General features: G+C 42.2%; 3 protein-coding genes across 6 annotated transcripts in view; 1 reads left to right on the top strand and 2 right to left on the bottom strand.

Annotated features, from left to right (window-relative positions):
* The window catches only part of si:ch211-15d5.11 (oxidation resistance protein 1), a 29,935-nt gene extending 26,269 nt beyond the window's left edge, over positions 1–3,666 (top strand). For all 4 annotated transcript variants that reach the window (XM_014128860.3, XM_014128715.3, XM_082966568.1 and 1 more), the window contains one exon: positions 2,140–3,666. In XM_014128860.3, the coding sequence (XP_013984335.2) occupies positions 2,140–2,275 (136 nt within the window). In that variant the 3' untranslated portion in view covers positions 2,276–3,666. The remainder of the gene's footprint in view (positions 1–2,139) is intronic.
* Positions 3,059–10,304, bottom strand: selenon (selenoprotein N). Its single transcript, XM_014129048.3, has 12 exons — positions 9,811–10,304; positions 8,332–8,449; positions 8,077–8,207; positions 7,554–7,766; positions 7,176–7,300; positions 6,953–7,090; positions 6,701–6,782; positions 5,652–5,840; positions 5,383–5,488; positions 5,031–5,143; positions 4,567–4,668; positions 3,059–4,365 (listed from the first exon to the last, which is right to left on the bottom strand). The coding sequence occupies exons 1-12, from the start codon at positions 10,030–10,032 to the stop codon at positions 4,198–4,200; spliced, it is 1,707 nt and encodes a 568-aa protein (XP_013984523.2). The 5' UTR covers positions 10,033–10,304; the 3' UTR covers positions 3,059–4,197.
* A 3,976-nt stretch (positions 10,305–14,280) lies between these two features.
* znf593 (zinc finger protein 593) lies at positions 14,281–15,942 on the bottom strand. The gene is given in 4 exon segments (NM_001140614.1): positions 14,281–14,930; positions 15,109–15,171; positions 15,281–15,498; positions 15,854–15,942. Coding segments are annotated over 3 exon segments (390 nt in total). The 5' UTR covers positions 15,481–15,498; positions 15,854–15,942; the 3' UTR covers positions 14,281–14,803.
* Between the last annotated feature and the right edge of the window lie 581 nt (positions 15,943–16,523).

Below are 16,523 nucleotides of genomic sequence, written 5' to 3'. Positions count from 1 at the left end.
GAATGTGAATTGTCAGAATAATAGTAGAGAGAAGGATTTATTTCAGCTTTTATTTCTTTCATCACATTCCCAGTGGGTCAGAAGTTTACAAACACTCAATTAGTATTTGGTAGCATTGCCTTTAAATTGTTTAACTTGGGTCAAATGTTTTGGGTAGCCTTCCACAAGCTTCCCACAATAAGTTCCTCCTGACAGAGCTGGTGTAACTGAGTCACGTTTGTAGGCATCCTTGCTCGCGCACACTTTTTCAGTTCTGCCCATAACTTTTCTATAGGATTGAGGTCAGGGCTTTGTGATGGCCACTCCAATACCTTGATTTTGTTGTCCTTAAGCCATTTTGCCACAACTTTGGAAGTGTGCTTGGGGACATTGTCCATTTGGAAGACCCATTTGAGACCAAGCTTTAACATGATGTCTTGAGATGTTGCTTCAATATATCCACATACTTTTCCTCCCTCATGATGCCATCTATTTTGTGAAGTGCACCAGTCCCTCCTGCAGCAAAGCACCCCCACAACATGATGCTGCCACCCCCGTGCTTCACGGTTGGGATGGTGTTCTTCGGCTTGCAAGCCTCCCCATTTTTCCTCCAAACATAATGATGGTCATTATGGCCAAACAGTTTCATCAGACCAGAGGACATTTCTCCAAAAAGTACGATCTTTGCCCCCATGTGCAGTTGCAAACCGTCATCTGGCTTTTTTTATGGCAGTTTTGGAGCAGTGGCTTCTGAAAGCAAGGAAGGTTATATCGATATAGGACTCGTTTTACTGTGGATATAGATACTTTTGTACCTGTTTCCTCCAGCATCTTCACAAGGTCCTTTGCAGTTGTTCTGGGATTGATTTGCACTTTTCGCACCAAAGTACGTTCATCTCTAGGAGACCGAATGCGTCTCCTTTCTGAGCGGTATGACGGCTGCGTGGTGTTTATACTTGCGTACTATTGTTTGTACAGATGAACGGGGTACCTTCATGTGTTTGGAAATTGCTCCCAAGGATGAACCAGACTTGTGGAGGTCTACATTTCTTTTTCTGAGGTCTTGGCTGATTTCTTTTGATTTTCCCATGATGTCACGCAAAGAGGCACTGAGTTTGAAGGTAGGCCTTGAAATACATCCACAGGTACACCTCCAATTGACTCAAATGATGTCAATTAGCCCATCAGAAGCTTCTAAAGCCATGACATCATTTTCTGGAATTTTCCAAGCTGTTTAAAGGCACAGTCAGCTTAGTGTATGTAAACTTCTGACCCACTGGAATTGTGATACAGTGAATTATAAGTGAAATTATCTGTAAACAATTGTTGGAAAAATTACTTGTGTCATGCACAAAGTAGATGTCCTAACCGACTTGCCAAAACTATAGTTTGTTAACAAGAAATTTGTGGAGTGGTTGAAAAACGAGTTTTAATGACTCCAACCTAAGTGTATGTAAACTTCCGACTTCAACTGTACGTTCGATAAATCCAACATATGCACCACACAGAACGCACTGCAACACAATGCTGCAAGGCAAACGCAGCGTTCCATTGGAAATTAATGTACTTCTGGAGTACCAAAATGCAATGACGCTGTTGATGTGATCGAGGCATTAGGCTTGTGTGCAGCTGCTCGGCCATGGAAACCCATTTTGTGAAGCTCCCGACGAACAGCTCTTGTGCTGATGTTGCTTCCAGCGGCAGTTTGGAACTCTGTAGTGAGTGTTGCAACCGAGGACAGATGATTTTTACATTCTTCAGCACTCGGCGGTCCCGTTCTGTGAACTTGTGTGGCCTACCATTTCCACTTCACAATAATAGCACTTACTGTTGACCAGGGAAGCTCTAGCAGGGCAGAAATTTGACAAACTGACTTGTTGGAAAGGTGGCATCCCATGATGGTGCCACGTTGAAAGTCACTGAGCTCTTCAGTAAGGCCATTCTACTGCCAATGTTTGTCAATGGAGATTGTTTGGCTGTGTACTCGGTTTTATACACCTGTCAGCAACGGGTGTGGCTGAAATAGCCACATCCACTCATTTGAAGGGGTGTCCACATACTTTGTGTGTATATACAGTATGTGTCAATGTTTAGGAAAACATCACTTTACTCTAAAGCAATGAACAAGGAACTGAGTTTGTCTCGCTCTCTCTTCCCCAGTGGTCACTTTGGCCTGTGGCTGGATGAGATGCTGTACCTGGGCAGGAGTAGCCCCTGTTACACCTTCAACAACTGCTGCCTCTCGGAAAGAGACGACTTCCACGTCATGGAGCTGGAGGTGTGGACATTCTGGTGAAGACATGAACTCAACTCACCTCGCCTAGCAACACATTCTGACTCTCTGGCTGTCCAATCACTACATTAAACAGGACTCTAACACCATTCTAGAACAGGACTCTAGAAACCATATATTCTAGTACAATAAGTTGTTGGGTATACCTGACTATTTTGACTTAATTGTGTGGTTTTGGGCTGGAAGCTCAACTGTGAATATTCTTAACGTGGACCAAACTGTTACGTGGAGGGGTATTGGTGGTTTGGGACAGAGATTGTAGCCTCACTGCATTGGAAGACTTGTCCTGTTGCAGCCCCCCACTCCTTCCGCAGGTTGGTATGGTCCTCACTTTCAGGTGACTCTGCATTGTGGATATTGTTGTTCTATGGTGAAATTCACATTTCCTTCTAACAATGGATCTCCCCATCTAAAGGCCTGCCTGCATGTGAAAGCCTGCATTTCCATCCCAGCACAACTCACACTGTTATTCTGGCACCATAGTTTAAAATGAATGACTTAATTAATTGGAGGAACTGAAATGACTACCCCTTATTGCATATGGACCAACTTATATGAACTGGGGGGGGGTGTGTCTAAACTTAGTATCTTTAGAAATTTTTCATTTTACCCACTATCCACCACACACAACCCGAAATGTACTCAGATCTAATTTCTGATCAATGTTCACACAGTACAACACAAATAGACAGAATGAATGGTTATTAATGTTATAACGTCTTTATCTGATACTTTTTGGACACGTCGGTTTCATCCAGTGTTCAGCGCAAGCTCACTCAAGACTACTTTTTAGTAAAGATCCATTTTTATTTTTTGCAGACAATTTGCTCAAAAAGCTTATTTCAAGGGGATGACTCACCTCTGCAATGGCTAAATGTGCTGCCTACATTGCAGCACTTAACAAGAGGCTGATGGTGAAACAGAACACTTTCCTAAGATATGACCCATTTCAAAGTTTCACATGTACACGTGGTAGAATCCACAATGATTAACTTCTTCTTGCCTCTAAGTTAATTTTGTCAGATAATCTTTGGTGTAGTCACCCCTTGAGTTCTGATCTCATGGTCAAGGTGTTAAGAAATAACTAGTCAGTCAACATAAGACTGTTGGCTTTCATAAAAAAGTATTACATTATATATTGTGCCACCATACAGCTTTGTTTTTGGGTTTACATGACAGCTGTTGGCAACCTTGGGGGAACAGAGCGGGTGTGTTGCCTGCAGAAGCTTTAGCAATGACATCAGGCCCTACCCAGCCAACTTTGGACTTTCAGGCAAGGCCGTCACAAACTGCTGAAACTCTAGAGGGAACGACTTGCCCTGCCCCTCCAACAGAAATACAACTTGTGGTTCTTTGCATATTGCGAGATATAACAAATAAAACAGAACAATGCATTATGGTGCAGTCTGTTTTGATATGAAAATGTAGATATAAAGAAAAGTTTGAGCAAAATAAATCTCACTCACTTATGACATGATAACAGAAGGCATAAATAAGTCAAATTAATTAGCCACTAGTAGGTGAGGCCAAAGCAATGTTTGGAAACTGGCCACTGTTCTGACCCTGAACATTGTACTTTAAAATAGTTGGTAAGTAACAGCAACATTAGTGATTATAGGGAATGGGATTAGAAGCACGTTAACTTGAAATAACATCTACCAACTGAGTATTGAGTTTAGTTATAAAAAAAAAACAGTTGTCTAAAGCATGTCTTCAGAAGGGCTCAACTGGTATAGCGGCCACTGTCGTTTGAAGAGGTTGTTGTAATACTGATAATGTTGGATGCTAGTAAAACAACCTGAACAGCTGCCAGCACTGTAGGAATCTGATCTCTACACACAAGTTAGCTTTTTCCTTGATCATTATCCTTCACAGAGGAATTACTGTAGTTTTTACACACACACACTTTTGACCACCGTTCGTCTTTACTGTGCCAGGTGCTCCTTGGCTTTCTCCAGACCCTCTTTGAGGAAGTTGATGTACGTAGCAGTGGATGGGTCCTCGAACCCCCCAGAGAAGCTAAATGTGGCAGCTTCCTCCTCCGGCTTCATGGACGTCTGGTCCAGGAAGTAGTTAGCATTGATGTGGTGAACCTAGAGAATTTAAGTCATTAGAGATTCAAGTCATTTTCAACCCTCCATAGGCTGTTGTCATTTCCTCCAAACCCTTTTTTAAATTTGTTAGCTGGTTATTTAGCAATGCCCAGAATCAACAAAGTGAAGTATCCACTTAAAGGTTGTTGATAAACAACTGGGATGTTGAGATGGAAACATGATGGAACTGTAAGGACTTACGATAGTGCCGTTGGGCAGCGCCACCATCATTTCTACTGGAAAGTTGTATTTCTCCAGGTGTAGGCGGGCCCTCTGACTCTCAACCGGGTTCTGCTCGTTAGCCTGAGATTAAGAGTATTAGGATACATTACCACCGCAACAATCAAAACAGACAGCAGGACCTCGACAACAGATGGTGTGGAATATGTTCAACATTAGGTCACTTGAGACAAACTTTGATTTAGTAATGAACACTATCCATTTAAAGTGGTATCATTATTTTAGGCTTGAACCTTGAGGGTGAGCCAGTGGTGGCTGGTGTCACTTTAAATCAAAGGATGGGCTCATTGTCATATCTGGAATGGAACAAATAAATAGTTTCCATGTTTGACACCTTTCCATCCATTCCATTACAATGAGCTCATCCTTAGATTAAACTGCCTACCAGCCTCTGATGGGCTGAGCAATATGGGCCGCTCACTCACCTGCATGTCCTCCAGCTCTTTGACCAGGGACCAGCTGCTGACGAAGCTCTGGTTGAGCAGGGCCAGGACGGGCGAACTTTCCAGGACTGTCTCCCGGAGAGTCCGCCCAGAACCTGTGACAATGTGTTTGGAGGAAGCAAAAAGGTCAGATGCAAAGCTAAAGGCATTTTAATATTCAGTGCTCGAAAAGGTAAGGCTATGCTGGATGTCTTTCCCTAAGTCACTCACTTCAACCCCCCAAGATGACACCCCTTGACCCCCAGGTCCAGGATATACTTTATATTTTGTAAGTTCATCACTTAATGGCCCTAAGTGAGCACTAAGGTGGATTATCTTCATAGAGCAGTGTCACCTCAGCAGGATTGGTCATCTAGTGCCCCCCAGAGCAGGATGGAGTGCACCAGCTTGCTCTCTTCCTGCGCTTGCTGAAAGGCCTCCGAGAAGGGCAGGTATGACACCTGTGGACAATGGAAGAGATGTACACCATCACAATGGTGTGGAGTCTATCAAGTTATTTTTGAGAGAGCTTGGGGACTAACAAGTTGTGACCGAAGTTCAAAGGTGACTAGAACAATCCCCTAAATAGATGGGACAAAACTGAGCAGGCGTATTGAGCCGTACCTTCTTGAAGGGGTAGAAGGTGACCTCGAGGCGGCGAGCAGCCTCCTCGCGGCTGATCTCAGACGTCCAGTGGATGTCCTCGAAGACAAACTGGACAGGGTCGCTGCCTCCCCCTCGGCTATCGATAATATTCCCCTCCTCATCCTGGATGAAGGAGGGTGTGGATGGACCAGCGGCCCGCAGCTCCATCTGACAACACACACAGCGTTTCTTAATATGAATACTACCGTGCTCAACACTCTCATGCTACGAGTGCATTCTCCGAGGACGTTCTCTTGAGTACGAGAGTGTGGAGAACGCATAAAACATTCCATTTGAGAAGCACTCGTACTCCCCTGAATGCATTACCTCACGCTGCACATCCCCATTCACTGAACCTGCCTCCAGCCAGGACATTGGCAATAGAAACGAAACAAGATTTCCACAAAGCCAACGTTTTACTTCATAATTATCAGCTAGGTAGTTTAACAGGCAACGACGTACAACTATTGTTATGCAAGGTAGATGACTAGCTGTCCATTTTTTGTGGGTAGCTAGCTAGCCTGTTAGCCATATTTACTTACTATGGGCTTTAGATCTATGCACATGCCACAATTAACACAGTGTGTATTTATTAATGTATCAAGATAAAATATTGTCATGCAACATATGAGATGTGAATGGGCACCATTTCATTCCAAAGTCTGAGTTTATTTTCTCTTGCTTCAGCTAAAATATTCTCTGCCATTGATTTCAAGATATTTTGAGTCGTTTTTTTACATGGTTGTGTCATATTTCTGTGCATACTTTCCGTTGAAGCTTGCGTCGATGCATGCTTCAAAATATGTACAAATGGAGTATGCATCCGAGAAGTGCCCTTCGTGCTCCGTGTCGCATACTTTGATTTGGACTCATGCTCTGACAGTCCCATGCTCCAATTCGTGTGCTCGAAGCACGGTAGTATGCATATTGACAAAACACCCACAGAGATCCCATAACAAATACAACACATCCTACTATGTCACATTACACCAAATCAAATGTTGGTATGACAAGGCACAGTAGCCTACCTGTGGCAGGTATCCAATGTCCACCTCCATATTACTGTTCTCAGTGGCTCCATAGAGCCACTCCATGTCCACATTCAGAGTCCTGTAAGACCGGGAGAAGTCAGTGTCTGCCATCTTACATTCACTTACGGATATATCAGTAGCATTACTATCATCCTAAAGGTCGACTCTGAATGGATAAGACACAAAGTCTGTAGACTATAGAGGTAATTCTGGTTATCAATAACAGAGTCAACCATGTTATTCACTGACCTGTCGTTGGGGACGTAGAGGGTGAACTGTCGGACGTGGGAGGAGTCCCGGGAGAGGACGATGTTGCCAGTGAACTGGCCCGGGGTGAACCAGAAGGGGAAGTCTGGGACATCATTGAGCTGGAACTCTGCATGGATCCTGTGGAGGTACAGGGGTAATAACATGGTAACTAGTTGTAAACTCAATGGACTAGCCTTGATGAGGAATCTCAGAGTTCTCTTACCTGAAGACAATGTCCAGATAAAAGTCACTGGCGGCTCGGATGCAGGCCACTGTTCCCTGAGGGGCAAAACGGGACTTGATGAAGGGCCGTGGGTGGAACATACTTAGCAGGGAGTGAATGAGAACCTGTGGGGAAGCAAATACAGTCACTGCTAGGTTCATGTATTTCCTTCAACAAAGTTGTGACAATTTACGTTTTCTACTGATACCGCTTGACAGACTATGCTGTAATATCATCTCATAGTCAAAGTAACACTTGGTTTTCGCCAATGATGTATATATAATCGCCGCCAAGAGTTTGAGTGATGAACAAGTGTAGTAGACAGTTAAAAGTCAAACGGAATATAAAATATCAGATAGTCACTTCCTAAGACTGTACCTCTTTTCCTCGTGGTGCAGGAGGGTGGTAGCGATTGTTTGGCAGGTACCCAGTGAAGATGTTGAGCTCACTCTGAATGACCCACCAGGTGTCCCCCACTTCCCCTTTGTTTTTGGGGGGCAGGAAGGTCCTGAACTGGCTGGCAGAGAAGGACATGGAGGGCACAGCAGGACTCTGCCAGGAACGCAGCCCACTCAGGGAACTATGAGTAACCTGGAGAAGCGGAGACTAATTGTGATATCTGAGGCTCTCTCTGCTAAACCTTGGACTGTCTATTTGAACCTTTTTCTTCCTTTTCTGTCATTTATCACCATAAGTCCTTTTATAAAAGCAACTTACTGGTAGGTCATCTTTCGAATCCACTCAGAGACACAGCTTTGAAAGCAGTAAAATGTTTACAAGGTAGAGTTATCTATTCTCTATTCAAACCATCCAGCTTATCCCACAGATCCCACAGTGTAAATCACAGGTAAGGCATCACTGTCATTATAATGTGAGTGTTGGGCTGGTCTACTCTTATTACCCCAAGGAAGCCATCCTTGCTCTTCGTCATTGTGTCAAGCTGCAGAGGCTGCATCTTGGCCTCCAGGGTTAGGGTCTCTCCATTGGGGTCATGGGTCACTTCCTCCTCAAAATCTGCTGGAGGCGAGATCCCTGCAGGGAGGCAGGCAAAAGGTCACAAACCAATGACTGTTTGTGAGCATTTGTGTTGGGTTTGTGGGGATGGAGTATTTTGGATTTGAATGTGTTAGGGTGCAGAAGAAGGCTGGTGGTGAACCTGTGAGTTTCTCTGCGACGAGTTTGAACTCCTCAGGACTAAGGTACAGGTCATGGTCTGTGTCCAAGGAGGAGAAGAGAAAGAGGCCCTCGGTGCCCAGTGCTTTCAAGGCCACTTCCTGTTGGAGGAACACAATAAGAGCTCCTTATTGTGTCTTACTGTGTTAGTTCTCACACCCCAGTGACATTCCTGGACAATGGCTGGGACAGATCAGAGTGAACCTTTTTAACACTAACCTCTAAGCACACTACAATTTTGAAAACATTGTTTTGGATAAAGAAAGCAGCTACAAATATATCAGTTTATCAAATGAGTGTACTTGAAATTAAACATGCCAAGGAAGTGAGGGGATTAGTTTCCCAAAAGAATGTTGTAACCTTGAGGCCCTTCTACACAAAAATACAGACTGCGTGCACTCTTATGGTAGCTCAATGGATGGAAGAAGGAGAACAACTTGTGAGCCAGACAACTATTTCTGTAAGTGGGGTGTTGATTGTGGGACCAGCTGTGGCAGACATCCAACCCCCCTAATAAAACGATTTTGGGTTAAAAAAAAATAAACAAAATAAAATAAAAAATAGTTTAAAAAAACGCTATGGGGTATAAAAGTGTTTGATCTCACAAAGACAATACGTGGCGGCACGCAAGGTACGTGTTCAATTTCTAAAACCTTCCCACAAATGTAAAATAAAATAAGCCCCATGATTTCAAATACTATGAATAACTTAACAGTTAGGAAGAAAAATAACTGCCATCAGCACAAGACTTGGCAGAGAAAATGCACTCTGCGATCATTTCAAAGGTAATTCATGTTTTATATCACAGTCAATCAGTTGTGGAAAAAGTACAAAATGTTTATACTTGAGTAAATGTAATGATACCTTAATAGAAAATGACTCATAAAAGTGAAAGTCACCCAATAAAATACTACTTGAGTAAAAGTCTAAAAGTATTTGGTTTAAAATGTACTTAACTATCAAAAGTAAATGGAATTGCTAAATTGTACATAAGTATCAAAATGTAAAAGTATAAACTATTTTAAATTCCTTATATTAAGCAAACCAGACAGAACAGTTTTTATTTTTTAATTTACGGATAGCCAGGGGCATACTCCAACTACAAACAAAGCATTTGTGTTTAGTGAGTTGCCAGATCAGAGGCTGTAGGGATGACCAGAGACGTTCTCTTTATAACTGTGTGAATTGGAACATTTTCCTATCAAAATGTAACGAGTACTTTTGGTTGTCAGAGAAAATGTATGGAGTAAAAAGTACATTATTTTCTTTAAGAATGTAGTGAAGTAAAAGTTGGCAAAAATATAAAAAGTAAAGTAGAGCTACTTAGTCGGTGTTTTTTGGGGGGGGTACTTTAAAATATTTTTACTTAAGTACTTTACACCACTGCAGTCAATTCAGATGCATAACTAAAGACATCTGCTGAACAAGATGCGTAAAACATGGATACAGATGTTGAACTTACATGACGTTTAAGTAGCTGTGAGTCCTGATAATATGTGTAACCAAAGGCAAGAAGGGGAACACTAATGAACATAAGCAATGTTGACATTGATCCAATGATCCAAGATCGCTTGGACCTGCCAGGCGCCAGTCGTTCACCGCCTTGAGATTTGTCCAGACGCTCATCCTCCCCCAAACTAGCTTTCTTGTCCTCCGGGATTATTTTATCCACGTCCGCGGCCATTCCTTGCTCTCGCCCCTACACAAACGCAGGCGTGCTCTCTAGAAAGACAATCGGCGCAAAGTACCTTAATCTATTGGAAATACAGCTACCAATTACGGTTCAAATGTACTCTACTCGGTAGAACTATCGGCGACTTCCCGATCGCTACTCTGTTGCAACCAACAGCTAGCTATTTCTGTATCGACATTAATTTCTTGATATTCTCATTTCCCACATCTCTTCTTCTCCATTCATCGAATACATTCCCTGAGGGGCAAGACAGCATTAAAGGGCCAGTGTGCTATTTTGTTATTCGCTGGAATATCTGCTTGGTTCATCATAACCATAATAATATGTAGGACTTGCCAGAGAACATTGGATGAATGGAAAGCCGTTTAAACATATATTCATATAAAACAAATATCTATAATTGTATGTTTTGATATCAATCATTCAAAAATGTATATCAATAAATTATTTTATCAATATCAATATTTCGAATTTTATATATATATATATATATATAAAACCTTTATTTAACTAGGCAAGTCAGTAAGAACAAATTCTTATTTACAATGACGGCCGGTTGTGATACAGTCTGGATATCAATAATTCCCCATAGGATTCAATGGAGAAATAATTCAATTATCGCCATAAAAAATCTGATTTTGTTATATAAAAACGAATTATCGATATAAAAAATAATTCATTTCAAATTCTATAAGTAATTCATTATATCAATAATTGCTGGATTCCGAATATATTAGCATATACACTGCTCAAAAAAATAAAGGGAACACTTAAACAACACAATGTAACTCCAAGTCAATCACACTTCTGTGAAATCAAACTGTCCACTTAGGAAGCAACACTGATTGACAATAAATTCCACATGCTGTTGTGCAAATGGAATAGACAACAGGTGGAAATTATAGGCAATTAGCAAGACACCCCCAATAAAGGAGTGGTTCTGCAGGTGGGGACCACAGACCACTTCTCAGTTCCTATGCTTCCTGGCTGATGTTTTGGTCAGTTTTGATTGCTGGCGGTGCTTTCACTCTAGTGGTAGCATGAGACGGAGTCTACAACCCACACAAGTGGCTCAGGTAGTGCAGCTCATCCAGGATGGCACATCAATGCGAGCTGTGGCAAGAAGGTTTGCTGTGTCTGTCAGCGTAGTGTCCAGAGCATGGAGGCGCTACCAGGAGACAGGCCAGTACATCAGGAGATGTGGAGGAGGCCGTAGGAGGGCAACAACCCAGCAGCAGGACCGCTACCTCCGCCTTTGTGCAAGGAGGAGCAGGAGAAGCACTGCCAGAGCCCTGCAAAATGACCTCCAGCAGGCCACAAATGTGCATGTGTCTGCTCAAATGGTCAGAAACAGACTCCATGAGGGTGGTATGAGGGCCTGACGTCCACAGGTGGGGGTTGTGCTTACAGCCCAACACCGTGCAGGACGTTTGGCATTTGCCAGAGAACACCAAGATTGGCAAATTCGCCACTGGCGCCCTGTGCTCTTCACAGATGAAAGCAGGTTCACACTGAGCACATGTGACAGACGTGACAGAGTCTGGAGACGCCGTGGAGAACGTTCTGCTGCCTGCAACATCCTCCAGCATGACCGGTTTGGCGGTGGGTCAGTCATGGTGTGGGGTGGCATTTCTTTGGGGGGCCGCACAGCCCTCCATGTGCTCGCCAGAAGTAGCCTGACTGCTATTAGGTACCGAGATGAGATCCTCAGACCCCTTGTGAGACCATATGCTGGTGCGGTTGGCCCTGGGTTCCTCCTAATGCAAGACAATGCTAGACCTCATGTGGCTGGAGTGTGTCAGCAGTTCCTGCAAGAGGAAGGCATTGATGCTATGGAGTGGCCCGTCCGTTCCCCAGACCTGAATCCAATTGAGCACATCTGGGACATCATGTCTCGCTCCATCCACCAACGCCACATTGCACCACAGACTGTCCAGGAGTTGGCGGATGCTTTAGTCCAGGTCTGGGAGGAGATCCCTCAGGAGACCATCCGCCACCTCATCAGGAACATGCCCAGGCGTTGTAGGGAGGTCATACAGGCACATGGAGGCCACACACACTACTGAGCCTCATTTTGACTTGTTTTAAGGACATTACATCAAAGTTGGATCAGCCTGTAGTGTGGTTTTCCACTTTAATTTTGAGTGTGACTCCAAATCCAGACCTCCATGGGTTGATAAATTGGATTTCCATTGATTATTTTTGTGTGATTTTGTTGTCAGCACATTCAACTATGTAAAGAAAAAAGTATTTAATAAGATTATTTCTTTCATTCAGATCTAGGATGTGTTGTTTAAGTGTTCCCTTTATTTTTTTGAGCAGTATATTTATCTTCATTAACACTGAAAATCAATCAACTTCGATTCACCACTTTTTACATAAAGTACCATCACTCGCATGTGGTAGAAGCCGCTAATGTTCTGTGCTACTAACTTTTTTAGATGCGGTGAGATCGAGGCCCCCTGCAGACAAACATTTCCCCCCCTTAAAAAAAACGATCTATTGCTGCTCCTCCAGAGTCCAATAACGCATAGTGACGGTCATTATAACAATGTAACTAAAGTTGTATTCTCTGGCACGAAATCAATAATTACATGTGTATTTCATAACATCAGTAACTATTTTTCCCCTTTTTTGACATGATGTAAACTGTTAATGCATTAAAGCCAATTTATGCTTGCTCTGGCAATGCGATCTGGAGAGTCGGTAGAGGTTTTTGACACAATTGCGCATCCTCTGGAGGCTTGCGGAGGCCAAGTCGAGCTCCGTACCGCAACGCCTTGCGCCTCCCAAATGTTTTAACAATGCAGAGGACTCCATATAGCACCTCATTGACATGATTGGTTGACTGTAGTTGGGGGTCCGGAGGTCCTATATAAACACAAACTCACTTGACCACTTCTGTCACAAAAGTTCTGCGCTGCGAAGCATGAAAGCTCTGCCTTCTGCAGAGGCCGCATCGCAGTAAATGTTGTGAGGCCACTGCAGAGTCCAGATTGACTATTCTGAGCCTTTTACACCAGTCTCAACATCAACAATGAAGAGGCGACTCTGGGATGCTGGCCTTCTAGGCAGAGTTGCAAAGAAAAAGCCATATCTCAGACTGGCCAATAAAGATGGGCAGAAGAACATACACTGGACAGAGGAACTCTGCCTAGAAGGCCAACATCCCGGAGTCGCCTCTTCACTGTTGACGTTGAGACTGGTGTTTTGTGGGTACTATTTAATGAAGCTGCCAGTTAGGACTTGTGAGGCATGTTTCTCAAACTAGACACTCTAATGTACTTGTCCTCTTGCTCAGTTGTGCACCGGGGCCTCTCACTCCTCTTTCTATTAGAGCAAGTTTGCGCTGTTCTGTGAAGGGAGTAGAACACAGTGTGGTACGAGATCTTCAGTTTCTTGGCAGTTTCTCGCATGGAATAGCCTTTATTTCTCAGAACAGGAATAGACTGATGAGTTTCAGAAGAAAGGTATTTGTTTCTGGCCATTTTGAGCCTGTGATCAAACCCACAAATGCTGATGCTCCAGATACTCAACTAGTCTAAAGGCCAGTTTTATTGCTTCTTTAATCAGAACTACAGTTTTCAGCTGTGCTAACATAATTGCAAAGTGTTTTCTAACAATCAATTAGCTTTTCAAAATGATCAACTTGGATTAGCTAACACAACGTGCCATTGGAACACAGGAGTGACAGTTGCTGATAATGGGCCTCTGTACGCCTATGTAGATAGATTTTTTTTTATGGACTGTCGTTTCCAGCTACAATAGTCCTATACAACATTAGCAATGTCTACTCTGTATTTCTGATCAATTTGATGATATTTTAATGGTCAAAACTGATTTTTCTTTCAAAAACATTTTCAAGTGAACCCAAACTTTTGAACGGTGGTGTGTGTATATATAGAGAATTCCTTTAAATCAACAAAATTTATATAAAAAATACAATTATTGCTATAAGAAATTCTATGAATTTATGTTAAAACGGCTTTCCGTATTGGATGTGCTTGTCCCAAAACATCTGTGGCTTCTTGCTGCTACAAATACATAGCTTTCTGACATTGGTGCCAATAATAAACACAACACAACTGCTCAATAAATTGAAAGATACATGACAACACATTGTAAAATCCATGAAAGTGTTACCAAAAATGCTTCCTAAACACTGACGGAATGGTACTATAATTGGATTTAAGTGTGACGGTGAATTATAGGAGCACAAACTGCTTTACAGTAGCATTTCAACTCAAGTTACAATCTCAAGCAATTTATTGAGTTGGTCTATATAGTGTATTCTAAATTCAGAGCTATATTTAATGTTTTACGGGTTGCACAGGCATTGAATACAGACTGTATAAATATTTTGCATTTGTCACTAGATTGTCTCAAGCCTGCTGCCAGAATGACAAATTATTATTTTTTAAATGTATTTTACTTCACCTTTATTTAACCAGGTAGGCCAGTTGAGAACAAGTTCTCATTTACAACTGCAACTTGGCCAAGATAAAGCAAAGCAGTGCAACAAAGACAGAGGTACACATAAACAAAACGTACAGTCAATAACACAAAAGAAAAATGTCTAAAATAGAAACTCCATTTCCTTTTAGTTTATTATTGTTTCTGTCAACAAGTTCCCATTTTGATCCACAGACATTACATATTTACAGGTGCATGTACATATATGGGTAATGCATTTATGTAAAGCAATGTCCATAGTTCAGAGTCACCAAAAAGCAAGGCGTTCTTAAAGAACGGCAGTCCACATTCAGTCCATCTTCTCTTCCACCTCTTGTGTTTTCACCTCTACGGTTTTGTGAGGTATATAAGAACCCATACCTGCAGCTCTATCTGCTTCTGCCTGAGTGTAGGGTTCCTCCTTCAAACGCTTAATCCTGAACAGAGTGTTGGACAGTGAAGAAATGTAGCTGCTCAGTCATCAAAACATCATCAACATTCCCAGCTACAAAGTTATACTACTAGGGTGCTGGGGGGAGGGAGGCTGCGTCACAGGAACTGTATCCACATTTATTCAAACAGTTGTCTGCTTCAAAAGAAAAGTGGGGATCTTACCGTTTCTTGTGCACTTTGGTTTTAAAGTGCTCCTTCAGGGCTTTCAAGTCAACAAAATATCGTCTGTAAACAAAACACATGCACATTAAATTACGGCTTTCCAGTTGCCTTTTTTTTTTTTCTTCCTGTGAACCTTTTGGTTAGATGCAAGAAAGAGCAGATAAGTGCTTACGCGCAATGTAAACAGTAGTGCTGGGCACTACCAGTGACATCATAGTCCACCTCCTGTTTGAGCAACTTGGCTGCAGCTGAAGGCTTCATGTCTGCATGGATTTGGTCCAAGTGCTTCGTATAATTCTTTGTCTTCCATGTCTTGCCAATACTCTTCTTCCTGGTACTGTTGTGGTTTCCGATCTGTTTGGATTTCCCCATGGTGACGCTAGGTGATACCTATTGGAATAATAAAATGGCTGATTGCAAAATCGTTGCTATTCTATTGCATGGATTAATATGTCCGCAGGCTGCTTTACGTTTACAAGCAATTTACAACAACATTGGCATATTGTCTGACTTGACTGTCAAAATTGCCATATGTTAAGTTTTTGACTTGATATAAACATTAACTAGCTAGCTATCTAGTAGTAGCTAAGTTAGCTAGCAACAGCAGTTACTGAGACAGGACCAGTCTTCTAATCAAACATATTAATCTACGCGAGAAATAACATTTTTCAAAACTAGTTTAACGTACCTTAGTTAAAAATGATTGCAATACCTTTCTGTAGTCATAACACAGTATTAAACTCACCCTGTCGATTATTTTTCCACAAAACCGTGCAGTTCGTTTTTTAGCTTGGCTAACTAGCTTGCTAGATTCTTTCACACGTGTTTGTTGACGGAATCATATCCGGGTCAACATGCTGTACCTAAACACGCCACTAGAGGAAGCCAGAACACAGTCCAAAATGTTATTAGTAGGGCTACATGTGTGAAAACGGGCGGTACAGCATGTCTCCTGCACGGAGCATCGGGAAATATACTGAACAAAAATATACGATTTTCCTGAGTTACAGATCATAAGGAAATCAGTCAATTGACATAAATTAATTAGGCCCTAATCCAGGTCTGCCAATTTTTGAAGAAAGCTTGGGGTGAGATTTGCTATGTGAATTTCATTACCCCCTGGCACAACCCCGAGAATGGAAAATGTTACTGCAATTCTACATCTTTTAACATGGTTTAAGCGTATGACCAGTGTGGAAAATAGAACAATTAAAAGCACAGGTCAAGCGTATTTAGGATGCTTTGAACATTAAATGAACCACTCAAAATTAGACAACTTTGTTACTTTGCGATTTTGGGGTGATGAAATTTAAAGTAAAATTGTAATATAATGGTTGAGGCAGTGGGTAACTAAATCATAGATTGCGGTCTCCTTGTCCATAGACCACTTTCAAGGTAAGGACAAAAACATTTTG

This window comes from Salmo salar, chromosome 01 (genome assembly GCF_965601325.2).
Source record: "Salmo salar chromosome 01, fSalSal1, whole genome shotgun sequence".
Lineage (NCBI taxonomy): Eukaryota > Metazoa > Chordata > Actinopteri > Salmoniformes > Salmonidae > Salmo > Salmo salar.
Note: the sequence above shows the minus strand (reverse complement) of the source record. Positions and strands in the feature narration are given on the sequence as shown.